Source organism: Tympanuchus pallidicinctus, unplaced genomic scaffold, assembly GCF_026119805.1.
Source record: "Tympanuchus pallidicinctus isolate F22 unplaced genomic scaffold, pur_lepc_1.0 scaffold5, whole genome shotgun sequence".
NCBI lineage: Eukaryota > Metazoa > Chordata > Aves > Galliformes > Phasianidae > Tympanuchus > Tympanuchus pallidicinctus.
Window position 1 is genome coordinate 10164740 of NW_026294769.1, and position 16979 is coordinate 10181718.

At 42.5% G+C, this 16979-nt stretch overlaps 1 protein-coding gene across 9 annotated transcripts in view; it reads right to left on the minus strand.

The window, feature by feature from the left end:
- Positions 1 to 15587: 15587 nt before the first annotated feature.
- COBL (cordon-bleu WH2 repeat protein) overlaps positions 15588 to 16979 on the minus strand; it is a 147972-nt gene continuing 146580 nt past the window's right edge. For all 9 annotated transcript variants that reach the window (XM_052703495.1, XM_052703497.1, XM_052703501.1 and 6 more), the window contains one exon: positions 15588 to 16923. In XM_052703495.1, coding sequence (XP_052559455.1) covers positions 16906 to 16923 — 18 coding nt within the window. In that variant the 3' untranslated portion in view covers positions 15588 to 16905. The remainder of the gene's footprint in view (positions 16924 to 16979) is intronic.

Here is a 16979-nt window from a genome sequence, read left to right on the forward strand (position 1 = left end):
TACTTTATAAAGAAAGAAAAATATGAGATTGTGGCTTTTGTTCAACTTCTTTAAGGCCTTAAAGAGAACCGTAACAGAAAATCCAGTCTATCTGCCTGACTCATCTCACAAAAAATAGGAAGACTGTTAATGTGTTAATATATTGTACTGAAAGTTTAGCTCAGAGGTTCATATTCTCTTTTTTTTCTTCCAGCTCAGACTTTCAGGCATGCTTCTTGTTGCCAACTTGATGTGAGCACTGAGGACTTTGGAAAATCCAACCTACCTCTGCCCCACAGGAGAGCCTGTGGAGTACCACTGACAAGCAATCATGTAAGTGAACATAAATGTGCCCATCTCTTTGTACACTTGAACTCCTAGCAGTTCAGGGGAGAACTGAGGGAGAAACTTTTCTAAAAAAACCTGACTTTGCCTCTTCAATGAGAAAACTCCCAGTTTACTTCATTGGTCCTCTCAGCAGGCATGAGTAAGGACATCATAAAGCTACCTCACAGGTCAATAAAAATAAGTTAACCTTGTAGGGCTTCTTCATGCACTTTAATAGTAATGGAGGAAAACCAGTCTTGAACCGATGTTCCCATCACAGAGACATCAAAGCTTTTAGGTCTGGACTATTGTAATGCAAGATGATCCCTCAAATTCCTCTAAAACAGTTTGTTAAGCAGGGAGGTACCTACCTGTAAGGCTGAGCAGACTACAGAGCCCATTAATATCACAGAAGTACAAATATACTCCTCAGCTACATGGCTGCAAGTGAACTCAGATCTGGGCATAAGGGAAAAACTGTCTTTACAGTCCTGCTGCCTGTGACAGGATAACTCACAAAAAAGAGTCGGGCACACCTGGGAGCTCATTGTCACTGAAGTAAGAGAAGTCAATGTTTAATACCTTTTTTGACTCAGGAATGTGTGCAGCACTTTTCCAACACTTCTAAAGGCTAAGGGAGGTAGGAACTCCACATGAGCACTTGCTGATTGGACTTAAACAAGAGAAGAAAGGAGTGAAAGGAGTGAAACAGCCTTCCAGCTGTTATTAGGGCCACAGACTCTAATGCTATAGAAATGATAATCCATGAATGGGATATTGTTGAGCAGGGCTTGCAGCAACAGAATGAAAGACTTTCTAGATCTACACCCCCATGAGAAATCTTGCATTAGGAAGCTCACAAGCTAGTGACAAGCACATAGGCAAGACATGACCAAAAAGAATGACAGCTCATAAGCAATTTATATACAGCTGGAGCAAAATGCCAGATGTGTCATCGAAAAATGTTTGCTTAGGATCTGAGGGAAAGATTTATACTGTCAAGGGAGCTTCTTTGCCAGCCAAATCAAGCATGATGAAGTTTTAATTAATCAGCCTGCAGTAGGGTAGGAGAAAGGAGGTCCCAGGTCACTGAGAGCACTTGTCGCTACCGGGATTGTGCTTAGATGAGACTTAGATGAGGTCCTTGCTATGCCCCTTTAACTATCTTCTGTCAGATCATTACAAAGAACCATAATCACATCAGAAACTGGCCCAAATCCAGCTGGATCTGGGACAGTGTATGTAAAATGAGCATAAAGCCATCATCAATGACTCTCCTTCCTGAGGGGCAGCATGAGTGGCTCTGAGGCCACCCCAAGAGGCCCAGCTGTATTCTAGGAGACATACTGCACGATGCTGCCTTTGAAAAGCAGCTTCCCTCCTTTGCTATAAATTTCCAATAAGATAAAATGCTTGCCTGTGATCAGGCAAAAATGAATTTTTCACATTAGTTTTGCCCACCACCTCACATATCAGGCCTCTTCGTAGCAGCATCCACTTTACTGCTCCTTCCCTCCTTAAGGTTTATTTGAGCATCAGAAAAATCCCTCTAGGAAGCTGGAGCCATCCAGACAGTTAGAAAGACCTGCCACCTCTGGAGGAAGAAAGCCAGACTCATTTGGTTGTTATCCAGGAGGAGCCAGGTTATCCTGGCAGCTGACCCAGCTGCTTGCCAAAAGAGCTAGGGAAGCTGGGGAGGGTGTTTATAAGGAAAACCTCCGTGTTTGGCTTCAGATGTGTGGTGCAAGACCCAGGGATGAAGTTAGGCTGGAATCTGGAGACAAGAAAATATTTATTGATGCTTGAAAAGTATTTGCAGAGAGAGGGGAGGTGTGAACTGTCACTGATTATGGAGGGAGAGCTTGGAAGGTGTGAGATGTGGAGAAATAACAAATCATGCATTTTTAGACATTGCTAATGATGCTGAATGAGCCTGGGGGCTCTGAGGATGGCAGGATTTTATAGAATCATAGAGTCACAGAAATACAGAATATATTTCTGAATTAAAAGGGACTCAATGAGGATCACTGAGTTCAGCTCCTGGCTCCATACAGCACCATTCAACATTCTAACCCTATGTCTGGGAATGTTGTCGAAATGTTTCTTAATCTCCAGTACCTGGAGCCATGCCCACTGCCCTGGGCAGCCTGTTCCATCACCCTTTGGTGAAGAACCTTCTCCTAACATCCAACCTGACCCTCCCCGATGCAGCACCATGCTGATCCCTTGGGTCCTGTTGCTATCACCAGAGAGCAGAGCTCATCACTGCTCCTCCACTCCCTGTGAGGAGCTTTAGGCTCTGTACCCATTCTGGAGGTTTTCAGCTGATACTTCAGTAAGTCTGACGAGCTTGTCAGTGTCCAACAGAGGATGCATATTTGAATGAATGTATTGAGGACTCCTATTTCCTAATCCATCACTCATAGGTTTCTGTTTTAGCCTCCTCAGGAGGTATAATTCTTGCTTGCTTTCTTCCTTTGATGTGTGTGCAAGTGTGTTTGTGCACATGTATTTGTCTAATGCCTTCCCCATTCTACTTCAGCTTGGCTTACTTTAGAGATAAGGCAGCCAGTGCAGCTCATTCTTCATATTTATTTCTATTTCTAGGTTTTTTCATAAAAAGGGCTTTTCAGGAACATGTTTGTCTCAATCTGTCATCTTTTATCAGCTTAGAAGAGAGAGAAAAAAAAAGGAAAGAGTATGTGGTGTAAATAGGATAATTCTTCACTTGGTCCACTATGAATGTTTTATTTTTTAAGTGGGTTGCTGTATCTTGAACACACAGGCTTGAATAAAACACATTATTATAGAGTTTTTGTTTATTTTTTGCTTTCGGCATTAGAAAAGATAATCGGAGGTGGAAATAAAACTATTCCTCTCATGAATAATCTTCAGTAGGAGCCAGTGAATGCTCTGTGGTCTGTAAATCATTGTGGCCTGGCTGTGTAGGCTGTGAGGAGACCTGAAATTCTGAAAATCTCTGACCTTTTCCCCAAGCAGTGATGCCATAAACGGCATCTTGGGTCCCAAGCCTTACAGCTGGAAATAGGGCTGTGAGCAAGATGGTGGGAGCTGAGGACATCTGTCCACATCCCAGAACCACACTGGTGGGCTTCCGAGAACAGACTTATAGAAGGAGATGTGGTAGAAAAGAGAAACTGCCCGTCTAAAAGACCATAGCTAACCAAAACTGTGCCATTATTGAATGAGCCTACTTCAGTTAAAGTCTTCCAATTGCTGCCAGTAGTCCTCTACCTCAGCCTACTTTGCTCTGCTTAAAGGCTTTTGATTCTGGTCTCCTTTCTTGAAAGGTCCTATGAGGAGCATCAGGGAATCAATCGTAGAATCATAGAGTATCTTGAGCTGGATATGACCCATAATGATCATCGAGTCCAACTCCTGGCTCCACACAGGACTGCCCAAAATTCAAACTCAATGTCTGAATGTTGTTGAAACACTCCTTGAACTCCAGCACTTGGAGCCATGCTCACTGCCCTAGGCAGCCTGTTCCGTGCCCACTGATCTCTGGTGGAGATACCCGGCCCGGCTCTCCCCTGACGCAGCTCCATGCCGTTCCCTCGGGCCCTGTCACCGTCACAGAGAGCCGAGCTCAGCGCTGCCCCTCCGCTCCCTGCGTGGAGCTGAGGTGGCCATGAGGCATCCCCTCATTTCCTCTGCTCTGGGCTCAACCAATCCAGGGACCTCGACTGCTCCTTTTACATCTTGTCCTCTAAAGAGCAGCTCTGTGAATCACAGATTAATCCAACTGAGCAAATCTACTGTGGGTATAACCAGGGGACAAGGCATAAGGCTTCTGTGTGTTTTCATCACACGATTCTGCAGCTGTTCCGTGCCAACATTATCCCTGCTGAAAGTCGTCTCTATTGCCCAGGTTACTGTAGGAGCACCATGGTTTAAGATAACAAATATATTCAGTTTTAATTTCATTAAAGAGCATGTGGTGTTTGGGAACCTTTTCTCTATATTGGTTTTAGAATTCAGTCATCAGCGCCTTTCTGTGGTTCTGTTGGTAACCTTCTCTTTTGGTTAAATGGTTACAAAGAGACAACACTAGAATGTATTGCACTTTGCCTGTCAAATTTTTGTCCTACACTCATTTGGAAACTGCTTGTGATTGAGGTCCTGCTTCTGTTTGTGCTAATGCTAATGAGTTGTGCCTTTTACTTAATATTCCTGTTCCCAATTCACTTCCACAAGAACTTGCTGAGATCTCACGGCAGTAACAACAATTGAGCACCTTTGATCTACCAAGTGCCTCACACAAACACTACCCACACCACCTTTATGAGCCAGGAACTCATCGTAAACATCTGCAGTTTCCCTTCTAGGAAGCTACATAGATTAAATTAATCAACTTATTATTATAATACAGATATGTTAAGATGATCACATCTGCTGCCCAAGACTTGGACCTCCCTTTGCTTACCAAGTAAATAGGAGTGCGGACAATTTCTTCTTCTCTGAGAGTTTTATTTTGAAGCAGATGGAACACAGGAGTCTAAGAGAGGGGATACCTTATACAAACAAGGGATTGAAAACCAGGGTATGTGAGAGTTAAGCAACTTGCCTGGGTCCATAAGGATGTCTAATAAGGATGTCTAACTCCTCCTAACAAGGAGGCTGCAATGTACGTCAGGCTTCTGAGGGGTGGGGACCATCTTGTGTTCCACAGTGGAAATCAGCCAGAAACTGCTTGGAAACTCGGAGATTTTAGCTCCCTGTCATATACTGAGATCAAGGAATTTTGTTTTCTTTGGGTGATTTTTCCCATTTCTCAAAAATTCCCAATAGAAGCCACATCCATTTTGGAATCTGACTGCTTCCCTTTCAGCAAAACACATTAGAAACAGCTAGGAGAGGAGCTCATTACTGCAGGAAGCCTGTACTATGGGGATAGAGCAACTCACCATGGTCTGACAGCGCTGATGTATAGCTCCCTTGCAAATCCCCAGCAAGCATTTACCCTTTATAGCTAACCTATCTCCTCTTTAACATGAATCAGTTGTGTTTGTTCTGCTGATAAAGTCTTCACTTTTCTTTCTTTCTTTGAGCACTTTGGCTACCCCGACCTTGCAAAATGAGACGAAATACCACACTGGAACCAAATGATTTAAAAATGAGACTGCACATTTCATCTTGAAATAAGGATGGTCTTATTAAAGTGTGAAGGGAAAGCGGTCTGAAGTACAGCCTTTTGTGTTTGGTTGGGTGCATGTATTATTTATGATGTAGAATGAATGACTGATTGCCTTGAATTTTGATATGTGAGGCAAATGAAGAAACGTTACCTCTTCACATGCAGTGCTACAGGAAAATGGTTTCTTCAAGTCTCTGATGTGGGAAAAGTTGGGATATGGAACATTTCGTATAATTAAGCTGTAACTGAAAGGTAAACAGGCAGAGCTGATTTAGCAATGAAGACCTACAGTCACCTGTAGTGCAAATGCTATTATTCATCGTATTTAACAGTGCAGTGCTGGAGGTATATTTGCTTAGAGTGTGCTGATTAAAACTTCATGTGACAAGCATTGTGGTTACTGGCAGGGCAGTGACCTTCACCCCGAAACTCGGCTTCAAGGCACGCAGAGCTTTGTGGCTGAGTAAGACTTGTGTCTGAGCCTCATAAACACTGAGCTGCTGCTCTGACTTTGTCATTTTCTCATCATGGCCGTCAGGACAGCAGGTGAATTAATCTCTTTTTCACGCTGTCAAAGCAGCCTCTAAATTATTCAAGAGATTAGAACTGCATTTGTATATAGCAGGAAAGGATTTGGGTCATCAACTTGCATACTCTATCAATAAGAAATCCCACTGTCTGCAGGTGTTGTAAAGCCATTTTGACCCTATTCCTCAATTACCTTAGTCCAGAGACAGAGAGGTTGATCCTGTGGTTCAATGCAGCTGAAGCTGGGAGCCTATGATGCCTGTCCCTTCCCTCCCATCCAACTACGGGCAAAAAGCAACTTTCCAACCCTTTGTCCACATGGTTCTCCTGCTCCATGCACTTACCATCTGAGTGCTGTCTGCTTTTCTGTTTATGCAGAGCTTACGAGAAGCAGAGTGCCCACACAGACAAACTTGCACACACATATGCTGGTGAAATGAGTTTAAATATAACTGGAGTTTGCAACGTGTTTTAAGGTGAAAAGCTTTATGTTAACTGCTGACTGTCATTAAAAGTCATATTTCTCCTTCCTTTTGCCTGGCAGATGCTGCCTGTACATGACAATGTTACTAGGCACAGGCTGCTCACAGGGTAATGGCTTTCTGCTGCTTTGCGGTGCTGTGGTGGACTGGAGATATGTGTGTGTGAGCCCAGAGACACTCAGTGACACTGCTCTGCTACCATAGCTGTATTCTGCTCTGTAACACCAGGCTGGGGCAGACATCACAAGAGTAACTCTTCCTCACTGCAGCATGCTGCAAAAATTGTCTCTCATTTTACCCGCCATCTGCTTCCAGATATGGCAGAACTGCCTGCCCACTGGTGCTAGGTACGCAGCTATTTGTACCAGGCAGTAAAAGTGAGCAAAAGTGCTCTCTGCAGCTCTTTTTGGCATGGCAAGGCCCTGGCCATCATGAGGGTTTTGCTACACAGATGTTGTACCAATGTGAAGGCCTGGAAGCACAGAGCTGTAGTTAGGCCGGTAGAATAAAAATGGTATGGCTTCTCCAGGTAGAAAGATGTTTATGCAGAAATTTCCATTTCCATACTAGAAGGCAAACAAGTTGTACTGGTAGAGGTTCCTCTTTGCCAGTGCAAGTGTCCCCAACCTGCAGTCATTTGGACCCATTTATTTCAGTGAAAAATATCACACCCCTAAGTGGAAATACCTGTACCAACACACAATCTGTAAGGATAAATTTCAAAGACAAGCTCAGTAGTATAAAAACCCACCTTCATAAATGAATAGGCTGGAAATATTGGAGCCTTGTGCTGCAGAATCTTCTGGTGCTCACTGCTAAACATGGGGCACATCAGCAGGCATGCTTTTCTGCTGTAATGGAAGCCCTATGCCACAGACCACCTCCTAGATTTGCAGCTGCTTCATGTGGGTTTCCCTGCATAGCTGAGGGTTGAGGTGGGAGAGGAAAAGAGCTTCTGTGGAGAGGCTGTGGAATCTCTGATATCAAGTGCAGACCAAGCTACAGGGCAGCGGCAATAACCTTACAAACAAAAATGCAACCCTCATTACCCTGCACAGCAGCCTTCTGACTTCATGGCCCTGACTCATCATCTTCATAGAATCATAGAATCACAGAGTGGCCTGGGTTGAAAAGGACCACAGCGTTCATCCAGTTTCAACCCCCTGCTATGTGCAGTCACCAACCAGCAGACCAGGCTGCCCAGAGACACATCCAGCCTGGCCTTGAGTGCCTCCAGAGATGGAGCATCCACGTCCTCCTTGGGCAACCTGTTCCAGTGCATCACCACCCTCTGATTGAAAAGCTTCCTCCTAATATCTAACCTAAACCTCCCCTTAATGTAAACCATTCTCCCTTGTCCTATCACTGTCCACCCTCATAAACAGCTGTTCCCCTTCTTGTTTATATGTTTCCTTCAAGTACTGGAAGGCCACAGTGAGGTCTCTTTGGAGCCTTCTCTTTTCCAAGCTAAACAAGCCTAATTCCCTCAACCTTTCCTCATAGGAGAGGTACTCCAGCCCTCTGATCATCTTAGTGGCCCTTTGCTGGTCTTGTTCCAAGAGCTCTGTGTCTTTCTTATAATGGGGGCCCCAGGCCTGGATGCAGCACTGCAGATGGGGCCTCACAAAAGCCAAGCAGAGCGGGACAATCACCTTCCTCTCCCTGCTGGCCACCTTTTTTTTAATGCAGCCCAGAACACAGCTGGCCTTATGGGCTGCAAGCGCACACTGCTGCTTCATGTCCAGCTTCTTGTCTATGAGGACCCAAAAGTCCTTCTCCACAGGGCTGCTGTCAAGGGGTTCTTTGCTCAGTCTGTATAAACACCTGGGATTGCTCCGGCACACCTTGCACTTGGCCTTGTTGAACCTCATCAGGTTATGAACCTCATCTTCATTGCTGATGATGCATCTGATCCTCTGCTCAGGTCTGGAAGATTTGAGATGATGGGTTTCTTCACGCATTCCACCTGTTGCTTCAATGGAATGGTTTGTGTTGGGGAGCTCCTGAGAGAAATCTCCTCTTAAAACTTTTTCCTAATTCCACCTTTGATTGACAATTAACTGTCCTGCTCACATCAGGCAAGTACCAGCAATCCCATTTTGGCAATGGTGGGGAACGTTCTCTTCGTTAAAAAGAGAAGGTACTTCAGTGATGCAATGTGACAGCAGCATCCTGAGAAACACAAAAGTCCTCATGCTTTGTGCCCAGCTTTGGGGTCATGCAGCATGTCATTACCCTGGACTGGGCTCCATGTCATCTTACAGCATAAGGAGAAGCATTCAGAAGATGAAGGCCTGTACCGCACGGGAGACTACACAAGCTCAAGAAGGGTTTTTCAGAGTCAATGCAAAAAGAGAACAAAGTAGGGCAAAAACATAAGTACAGACCTTTTTCTTGCTTGTGCAATTACTTTGCTGAGTTCTGACCTTTGTTAGAAGCAGTATAATTCTCCCAGGATAACTGGAGAATAGCCATAGGTGGGTTGGAAGCTGTAACAGGCACAGATGCTATTCAATGACTTGGGAACTTCAGCTGTGCAGAAAACCTGTTTCAGGTCGAGCAGTAGAACTCCAGCTTTTCTACTGTGTGTTTGCTGGAGACTTGTCTAGTTTGGATATAAGTAAGAGCAGGTTCATCTAAAACCTCATCCAATAGGGAGAATAAATAAAAACATGAGAGCACATTAAGGATGTCCCATCCTGGAGGCACTCTAGACCAGGTTGGATGGAGCCCCAGGCAGCCTTAGCAGGTGAGTGTCAGTCCTGCCCATGGCAGGGGGTTGGGGCTGGGTCAGCTTTGAGGTCCTTTCTAACCCAAGCCACTCTGAAAGCCAGCTGAATGGCTGCTTTCCCTGCATCCCTGTCACCAGAACTATACATTTGTTTCTTATTTGATCCGTAGCTGCTCCGCACAGTCCAGGAAGCTGCATGACTGGGAAACATGGCCAAGCTATGACACACATATTCTGATTCCCATCCCAAGTCCTAGCTGTGCCTCTGCCACCTCGAGCAAGGCACTTGAGCACTCTGCTTCCCTCTGACCCTCTTCCTGACTCTTCTGGTTTGTAAAGGTCTTTGGGGCAGAGACAGTCACTTGTGTTTGCACAGCACCAAACACAACTGGGCTAAGGAGCTCAATTAAGGGTTGTATTTACAAATATAAGCAAAGAGTAATATAAATAGAAGCCATTCTGCCAGCTCAGCATGCTTCTGCTGCAGAAGATTAACCCATTCCAGAAGTCCAATGTCTTCTTGACCGCTTTGATGCCAGGACAATATGAATAAAACATGCTACTCATTACTTCTAAAAAACATTTGCATAAAATATATTGCTATATTTTACTACATTTTCCTGTTATGCAAGCCCACCTTTATGTGGTAAGATTTATTGCAAGCTAAGATTTATTGACTTATTTCAGCATGGAAATGACTATTAAGATTGACCTGTCAGCAGTTTTTAATTTAATTGCTCTTTGATCCCTCAGCTCTGAACTTATTTGCATTTTCAGCTTAGCATCTCTTGGCAACACTTGTAGCACACAGCAGAAGCAGCAGCCGAGATGCAGAGTCTTAAGAAAACCCATGAGTCTTTCTCCACTTCTGGACATGTTCTGGTACCCAAATACAATAGCATTTCAATCTCACTTTCTCTGTACAAGTGAGCTTGTGGGTGGGGATAATAGCAGTTTGTTGTCATTCCCCCATCTTTCAATCCCACTCTGAGCATAGAAGAATCTCAGGGGAGCAATTTTCAACCTGAAACTAAAATAAGATACACTCAAAACTGTCCACATTCTGTGCTCTCTACCAAAATATGTGCACAGGACTCATTCACAAGAGAGGGAGTGAAACCTGTGGCTGCTCCACATGGTATCTTAGTTTGCTCCTTCATACAAAGCAAAGGTCTGTGAAAACAGACGATTTCCATGGTGTTTCTATGGAAAAAATTACATCTCATCCTTCTCAGTGAAGAAAACCTGCACTAATCAATATATACTCTCCTGTGTAGAGCTGACTATTTAGAAAAGCACTGTGATGATCAGGACTATAAATGAGAATGAGAAAGGAACAACCCTCTCCTGGATTGAAAGACCTAATTCCCAGCTTGAATCTGGAGAAATTCTGTCTCAAGGCAGACACATAGGATAAAACTAGCAAGCTTTAACTTGTGTAACTGGGCTTAGAAGAACACTTTGTACCAACACCAGCCCCAGCAGCGCTAAGGCAGTAATTTTACATAACACAGAATTGTTGCTAAATTATTCATTAACACATAAAAATATAACTCTTTGCACTTCTGTAGCACTGGCTATCTGCAAATTGCCTTTGACAGTTCCTTCCATAAGCTAAAATGTTCGGAATGTTAACAGCAAGGGCTAATGAGCAAGGAAATATGCACTGTGCGGGCAGCAGAGATACTGGCCTGCGCTCAGCATCTGCTGGTCAGAGAAAACACAGGCTGTGCCCAGAGCTGGGGCTGGTGGGGGGACTAGAGCTGTGGGGAAGGCTGAATTTCATCAGCAAAGGATCTACAGTGCACTCGTCTTGAGCGGTTGCATTAACAGAGGTATCTGCAATCAAGGGTCTCTGCAGTGACTGCCAACATCCAGTGTGTTCACCAAGCATACTGGTTTCAGAGGACTTTTCATGAGGACAGGACAAGGGGGGGAATGGTTTTAAACTAACAGAGGGGAGATTTAGGTTAGATGTCAGGGGGAAATTCTTCACTCAGAGGGCAGTGGAGCACTGGCACAGTTGCCCAGAGAAGCTGTGGTGCCCCATACCTGGAGGTGCCAGGTTGGATGGGGCCTTGGGCAGCTGAGCTGGTGGGTGGCAGCCCTGCCCATGGCATGGGTTCCTTATGGTCCATTCCACTCAAACCAATCTATGGTTCTGCAGTGCTGTGACTGTTGATCAGGTGCCCTCCTCTGTGTTGTTTTCACTGCAGTGTGTTGGTGGAAGGCTGCAGCTTGTTGGCTTACAAAAGATTTTGTCTGGGGGCAGATACATCCATTTAAATCTCCCCATACCATTACCTCCCGTTTAAGAATAAGAGGAAACTGTGCAGACTGCTTTTTCCTGGGACCTGGGTACTGCAGTTGTATCCCCCTTTCACTGTGCCAAGCACTGCAAGGAACAGATCCAAGCACATCTGACAGAAACTCCTCTGTTGAATGCATGAAATCAGACAAAGGAAAGCCAGGCGTCTTTGCACTGTGTTTGCTTTGTTTGTACAGCAGTAAACACAGGTTACAATATAGAAGACAAGGATGTTCCACAGGCTTGTTCTTTCAGCACGGTTTCCGTTTCTCAATTCCTGAATTGCAAAGTGGACAGTGTGTTTGTGCAGAAATAATGTCCTCTTTCAGTCTGATATATAAATGCAACAACGTTATGCTTGTTCAGGGGAAAACCTTTTAGGTCCTCAAACACAATAAAGACCTCAGAAAAGAGACATGGCACGTGCATGTTTTTATAAGCATACAGACAATTAAAGTAAAGAAGGGGAAAAAAAAAAGGCAAAAGAAGTTGGCTGAAGACATTCTCTGGACTTAGATTCGACATCACTTTCAGCAATGACTGCATGTAGCTGTTGTGACTGCATCAGAACTTGGTTGCTGCCTTTCTGAAAGTTCTTGATTCATAGGATAAAAAGGCTGCTGTCATGAAAGGAGCTTAAATAAAAGCACAAACCCCCTTAATTGCTGGACAAAACCAGGAGAGTGTGACTGTTACATCCAGCACAGCATCACGCAGTCTGTTAGTATTTAAACCAAATTATACTGCTCTAAGAAATACTTAAAAATATCTAGTAGCAATAACAATATATATATATACCTTGTTGCTCTTAGAAAGGTTTATCCATCTTAGCATGCTTTGTTGACCAACCCCATGAATGCAATGACACGGAAACTTTTTCAAGCCAAACGAGGGCATCAGCAACAAATCAACCCTCTGTGCCCTATTCAGCAACAGAGAAATGCAAACTGAACAATGCTCCACCAAATCCAGGTGAGTGCTCCTGAAAATCCAGGAATTCCTTTTTTCGTTTTATCTCAGAAAGAAACACTGCCATTGGAAAGGTCATTTTCTGCAAGTGGGGAAATGCAACCACCATGGCAGCTACAGCTGCAGGATGCAGCCTTCCATATTTTATTGTGTGTGCCCAACAGTAACAAATGAAGTAAGAACAGGAATATTCTCATAAATCTTAGTGCACATCTCAGAGGCAAAGGACACTGATACACACAGCACATACATAACTCAGAGGAGGAACAGAGATGAGTAAAGAAATTGTACTTTAAAATGCACATTTACTGTTGTCAAAGACAACTATTTTTCATACTGCAACAACGAAGTACCAAATTATGAACATTCCATTCAGACAAACTTTGACTCAAACAGAGATGTGTGCACATTTTTGCATTCAAATTAAAACACACACTTAACTGCTAAGCAACACTAAACAACAGAACTGATTCTCTTCTGGAGTGATAGGAAGAAACACATCACAGACTATCTCTGGTGGCATTTTCCATTGTTTCATAATTACATCTCGTTCTCTTCCATCTTCCTACACACTGATGAAGTGCCAATTTTTTCACTGCAGTAAATATCACATAAATTGTACCAATCACTTGTATGACCCAGGGAAGTTAAAACATGCCATGTTCAAAACTGTAGGTGGACGTCCATGTCAAAAGGCCTTTTTATGCAGTACTTTGCATGACCAACATTAGCAAGCTGGCTGTTCAAGAAGAAGGAATCTATAATGAAGTCCCCTAAGTCAAACAGCTCATGCAGACTAGATACTTATTCAGAGCTACTTAATGCTTTCTTTATGGTTGAGTGATATTCTGAGCTCAGAAAAAAAACCAACAAACAAACAAAAAAAACATGTAAAAAAGAAGGGTAGCTACAAATTTTGTTTGAGACATAAGAATAGATTCTCTAAGCCCTGATCATTGATTTATCCCTATACAAGGAATGAAGACAGCAAATCCAAATTCTCCATCCCATTTCCCTGGTGATGCTATTTTTCACCTCATTTAAATATATCTTACCCCCATTAAAGGACAATATAAAGGACCAGAAGAAGCAGAAGCGTATCAGATTCTTTCTTCTGGTTGAACTGAGCTAAGGGAATGTAGGCCAAGAGACAAACAGGAGGAAAACGGAGCTTGCTGCCCTGATTTCAGTCCTTCAAAAAAACTGCCTGCGGGTTTTCTACCTACAAGTGCCATGAAAGGACACATCAAGGACTAACCTAGGTGGCAGGTAGACCTCTAGACATAGGCTGTGTTTACACTAGCAAAGTAGACCAACAGGAGCAGAAATATACCAAGGCTGCTTCAAAAATAATGCCTCCTATTTTATGATGTTGGCCCAAGACATCAGAGGCAGATGGTGGCAGAGGCAGTAGAAGATGAACCTTCCTGTCAATATGCCAATCACATGTTGCTGTGCAACAAATGGCAGTAAAGGGGCAGTCTGACAATATGGCATTGGACGTGGAAGTACAGGTGTGTCACTGAATTCCTCCATACAGAAAATGACACTGACATTCATTGACACTTGCTGAACATTTAAAGAGACCAAACAGTGGATGTGTGCACAGGAGAGTGGTGTGTTTCAGCAATGGCAAAAGCAGTGTGAAAGACAAATCACGTACCAGATGACCACATGGATTTTTACTAGCACAGCTTGCAGGTTCTTGTTCATTGCTGGCAAAAATGTTTAGTTAACAGTCGTGACTACATTGAAGAATTGTGTTTCGTAGCTGAGAATTTGCTCTATCAAATGATAATGCTATTTTGCTCTTTATTGTAGTTTCCATGGAAATATATAGGAGGAATTACTTTTGGAGTGACCTACATGGATCAAAATACTTGATTGAGGAATAACATCTTTATCATACACATTTCAGGGTCTTTCTTTCGACTTAGGATAAACTCCAGCATGGTTCCTTGGACTGAACGTTACTTTATGATGGAGCTCATCTCCCAGATTCACTGCATCCAGTAACAACCCAGTTCTCAAGTCCTGAATCATGGTAAAAGTGTGGGTGACAGGATAAGCAGATTCAAAAGCACTTGCCTGAAATGCACCAACCACTAACAACATATGCTTACTTCCCAAGTGAAGACTGCTGCAAGCCTTAATAGAAAGTTATTGTATGGAAGAGTCATGCCTATAATTAGACTTTCTTGAAAATGGGTTTATATTAAAATTTGCATTTGTCTGGGCTTAAATTGTCTACCAGGAATTCTACAACACCTAGGATGGCAATGTTAACAGCACATCAGAAAGAGAAGGGAATGCACACCCAGTCCAGCTTCCTATTGTAGACAGCTGAACTCTCCATTTTTAGCTTAAGCTGTGAGTGAGCCCGCAGGAGAGCAAAGGTGAGATCTCATCTCGCACTGTTCTTAATCTTAAAGTATTTTAGCCACGAGAATTCGATAATCAGCAGTTTATTCAAGCGTAAATCTTTTATAAACTCTGGTTCTATAAAGCCAGATGAAACATTTGAATCACAAAGACCGGAGTTTCTTGTTATCTCAAAATCCAGTTTTGGATCCTTTACATTGAAAAGTATATATCTATACAATTTGTTAAATAAAAGGAGCATTAGGAATGAAGAGCTATAGAGGCAGGGCCTTCAGACAACACTAAGAACAACAAAAGAACTGCAGTGTATTATATCTTTCTGCACCTCAGCAAGGAAGCTGTTTTAGCTACTGGAGGGACAACCTGTTCAGTATTCAAGCCATTAGAGCCTGCATCCTTTCCTGCAATACAATTTTAATATTTCTTATCTAAAGCACACTGAGAAGATTTTCAAGGAAAAAGAAAGCTAACCAGTCAACAGAAGTTATTTTATTTAATGCAGGGCACGAAAGAGAACCCTAATTCTGAATGTATTAGCTTCCCTAATGATGAAATGGATCTACAGCAGATTAATACCATAATGTATAAAACCACTATCATGATTCTCATTTTGAGACATTTTTTGTTAGAGCCGAGATATCAAACACAGCATAATGGTTTGCTTAAGTCCATCTCTAGTTCCAATTTCTTTTTGTAAATGGAAAGCAGTTGGCAAAAAGAGTCTTTCAAGCCATGTTTTCGTTTTATTTTTATTTGTGGCACTAACAGACATCAATATTTTACAACATATAATATACAGTCATATTAAATGCAGATGGCTAAATATTCTCTCGCTTTCAACATTACACAGCTATACATTTTAAATTTGAGCCTCAAAAAAAAAAAAAAAAAAAAATCTACCAACACTCTGATCTGTGATTATAAAAGTGTAAATGTACAAACTTCGTCTTCCTCAGTTTCATTACAATATGGGAAATACGAAAAAGCATTTCTGATCTCTCCTTTATAAGTTAATCATTTCAATTCAATGAAAGATTGTCAAAATATGTACAACAGCAACTACCAAAGTAGTTAACATTTGAGAAAGATGCTGCTTATAAATATCCATGAGACAACATACAACAACCATACAATCTGGAAGCAAATGGCGAAAGTACCCACAACTGGACCAAGAGACAAAGTCCTGGTTTCTAATGCAAACCAGCTTCACTTCCTTTTGCAGTGCGGGAATAAATTCTAAATCCTGAACCTCTATGGAGCACTCTGAAGTCTTATTTATAACTCTCACAGTCTGCTGCAAATAGAGATTCTTTAAGGTGTCTCAGTTCTTAAAGTGCCGTGAACATGACTAGGGCTCGGTATATCTACACATACAGGTATTTGATACGTCATACCCCATAAGTCACTCTTCAGTAGACACAGTCTCACATTCACTCTTGATTGACTGCTTTCTCAGAGCTCCACCACAGATATAACATTCACTTAATCTTAAAAAGACAACAGTGACTCCACGTATGACAGCTGACGTTCCTCATAATGTACAACAACCTCTTCCTTGTGATTATTTTCTACGGATCTTTATTCTCCTTTTTCCCCCTGATCATTTACTGCCCTTTCTAAATCAAAAAAGAAGTAAATGGTTTGAAACAGTTACATATTCTTAAGAACTGGAAATGAATATTACTTTTCAGATAGCTAGCAAAGTCTTTTCATTTTGCCCATAAACACAATTAAGTATGAACACAGGACCGCACAGTGTTTATATTCTTATTAACCTGCCAACAAGAATAGTTTATTGGCAACCTTAAATATTCAGAGGCAAAACACAATTCCTTGGCACAGAAGCTTTACAGCAGAGCAACATATTTTCCCCTTAGAACCATTATGCAGGAACACAAAGAAAATTAACTACAACTTATTTTGGCGTGTAGACAAAAGAATAAACTAAATGTCTTGATGTTTTTTGCCCTTCAGATCTTGAATGATGATTATAGGTGCTTATGGGGTTAGATTTTCGAATTACTTGTTCTTCATACATGATTCAAACGAGCAGAGGGACCTATAACAAAGAAAAGAACACGATCATTCAAGATATTTTTAAACCCTCATCGTTAA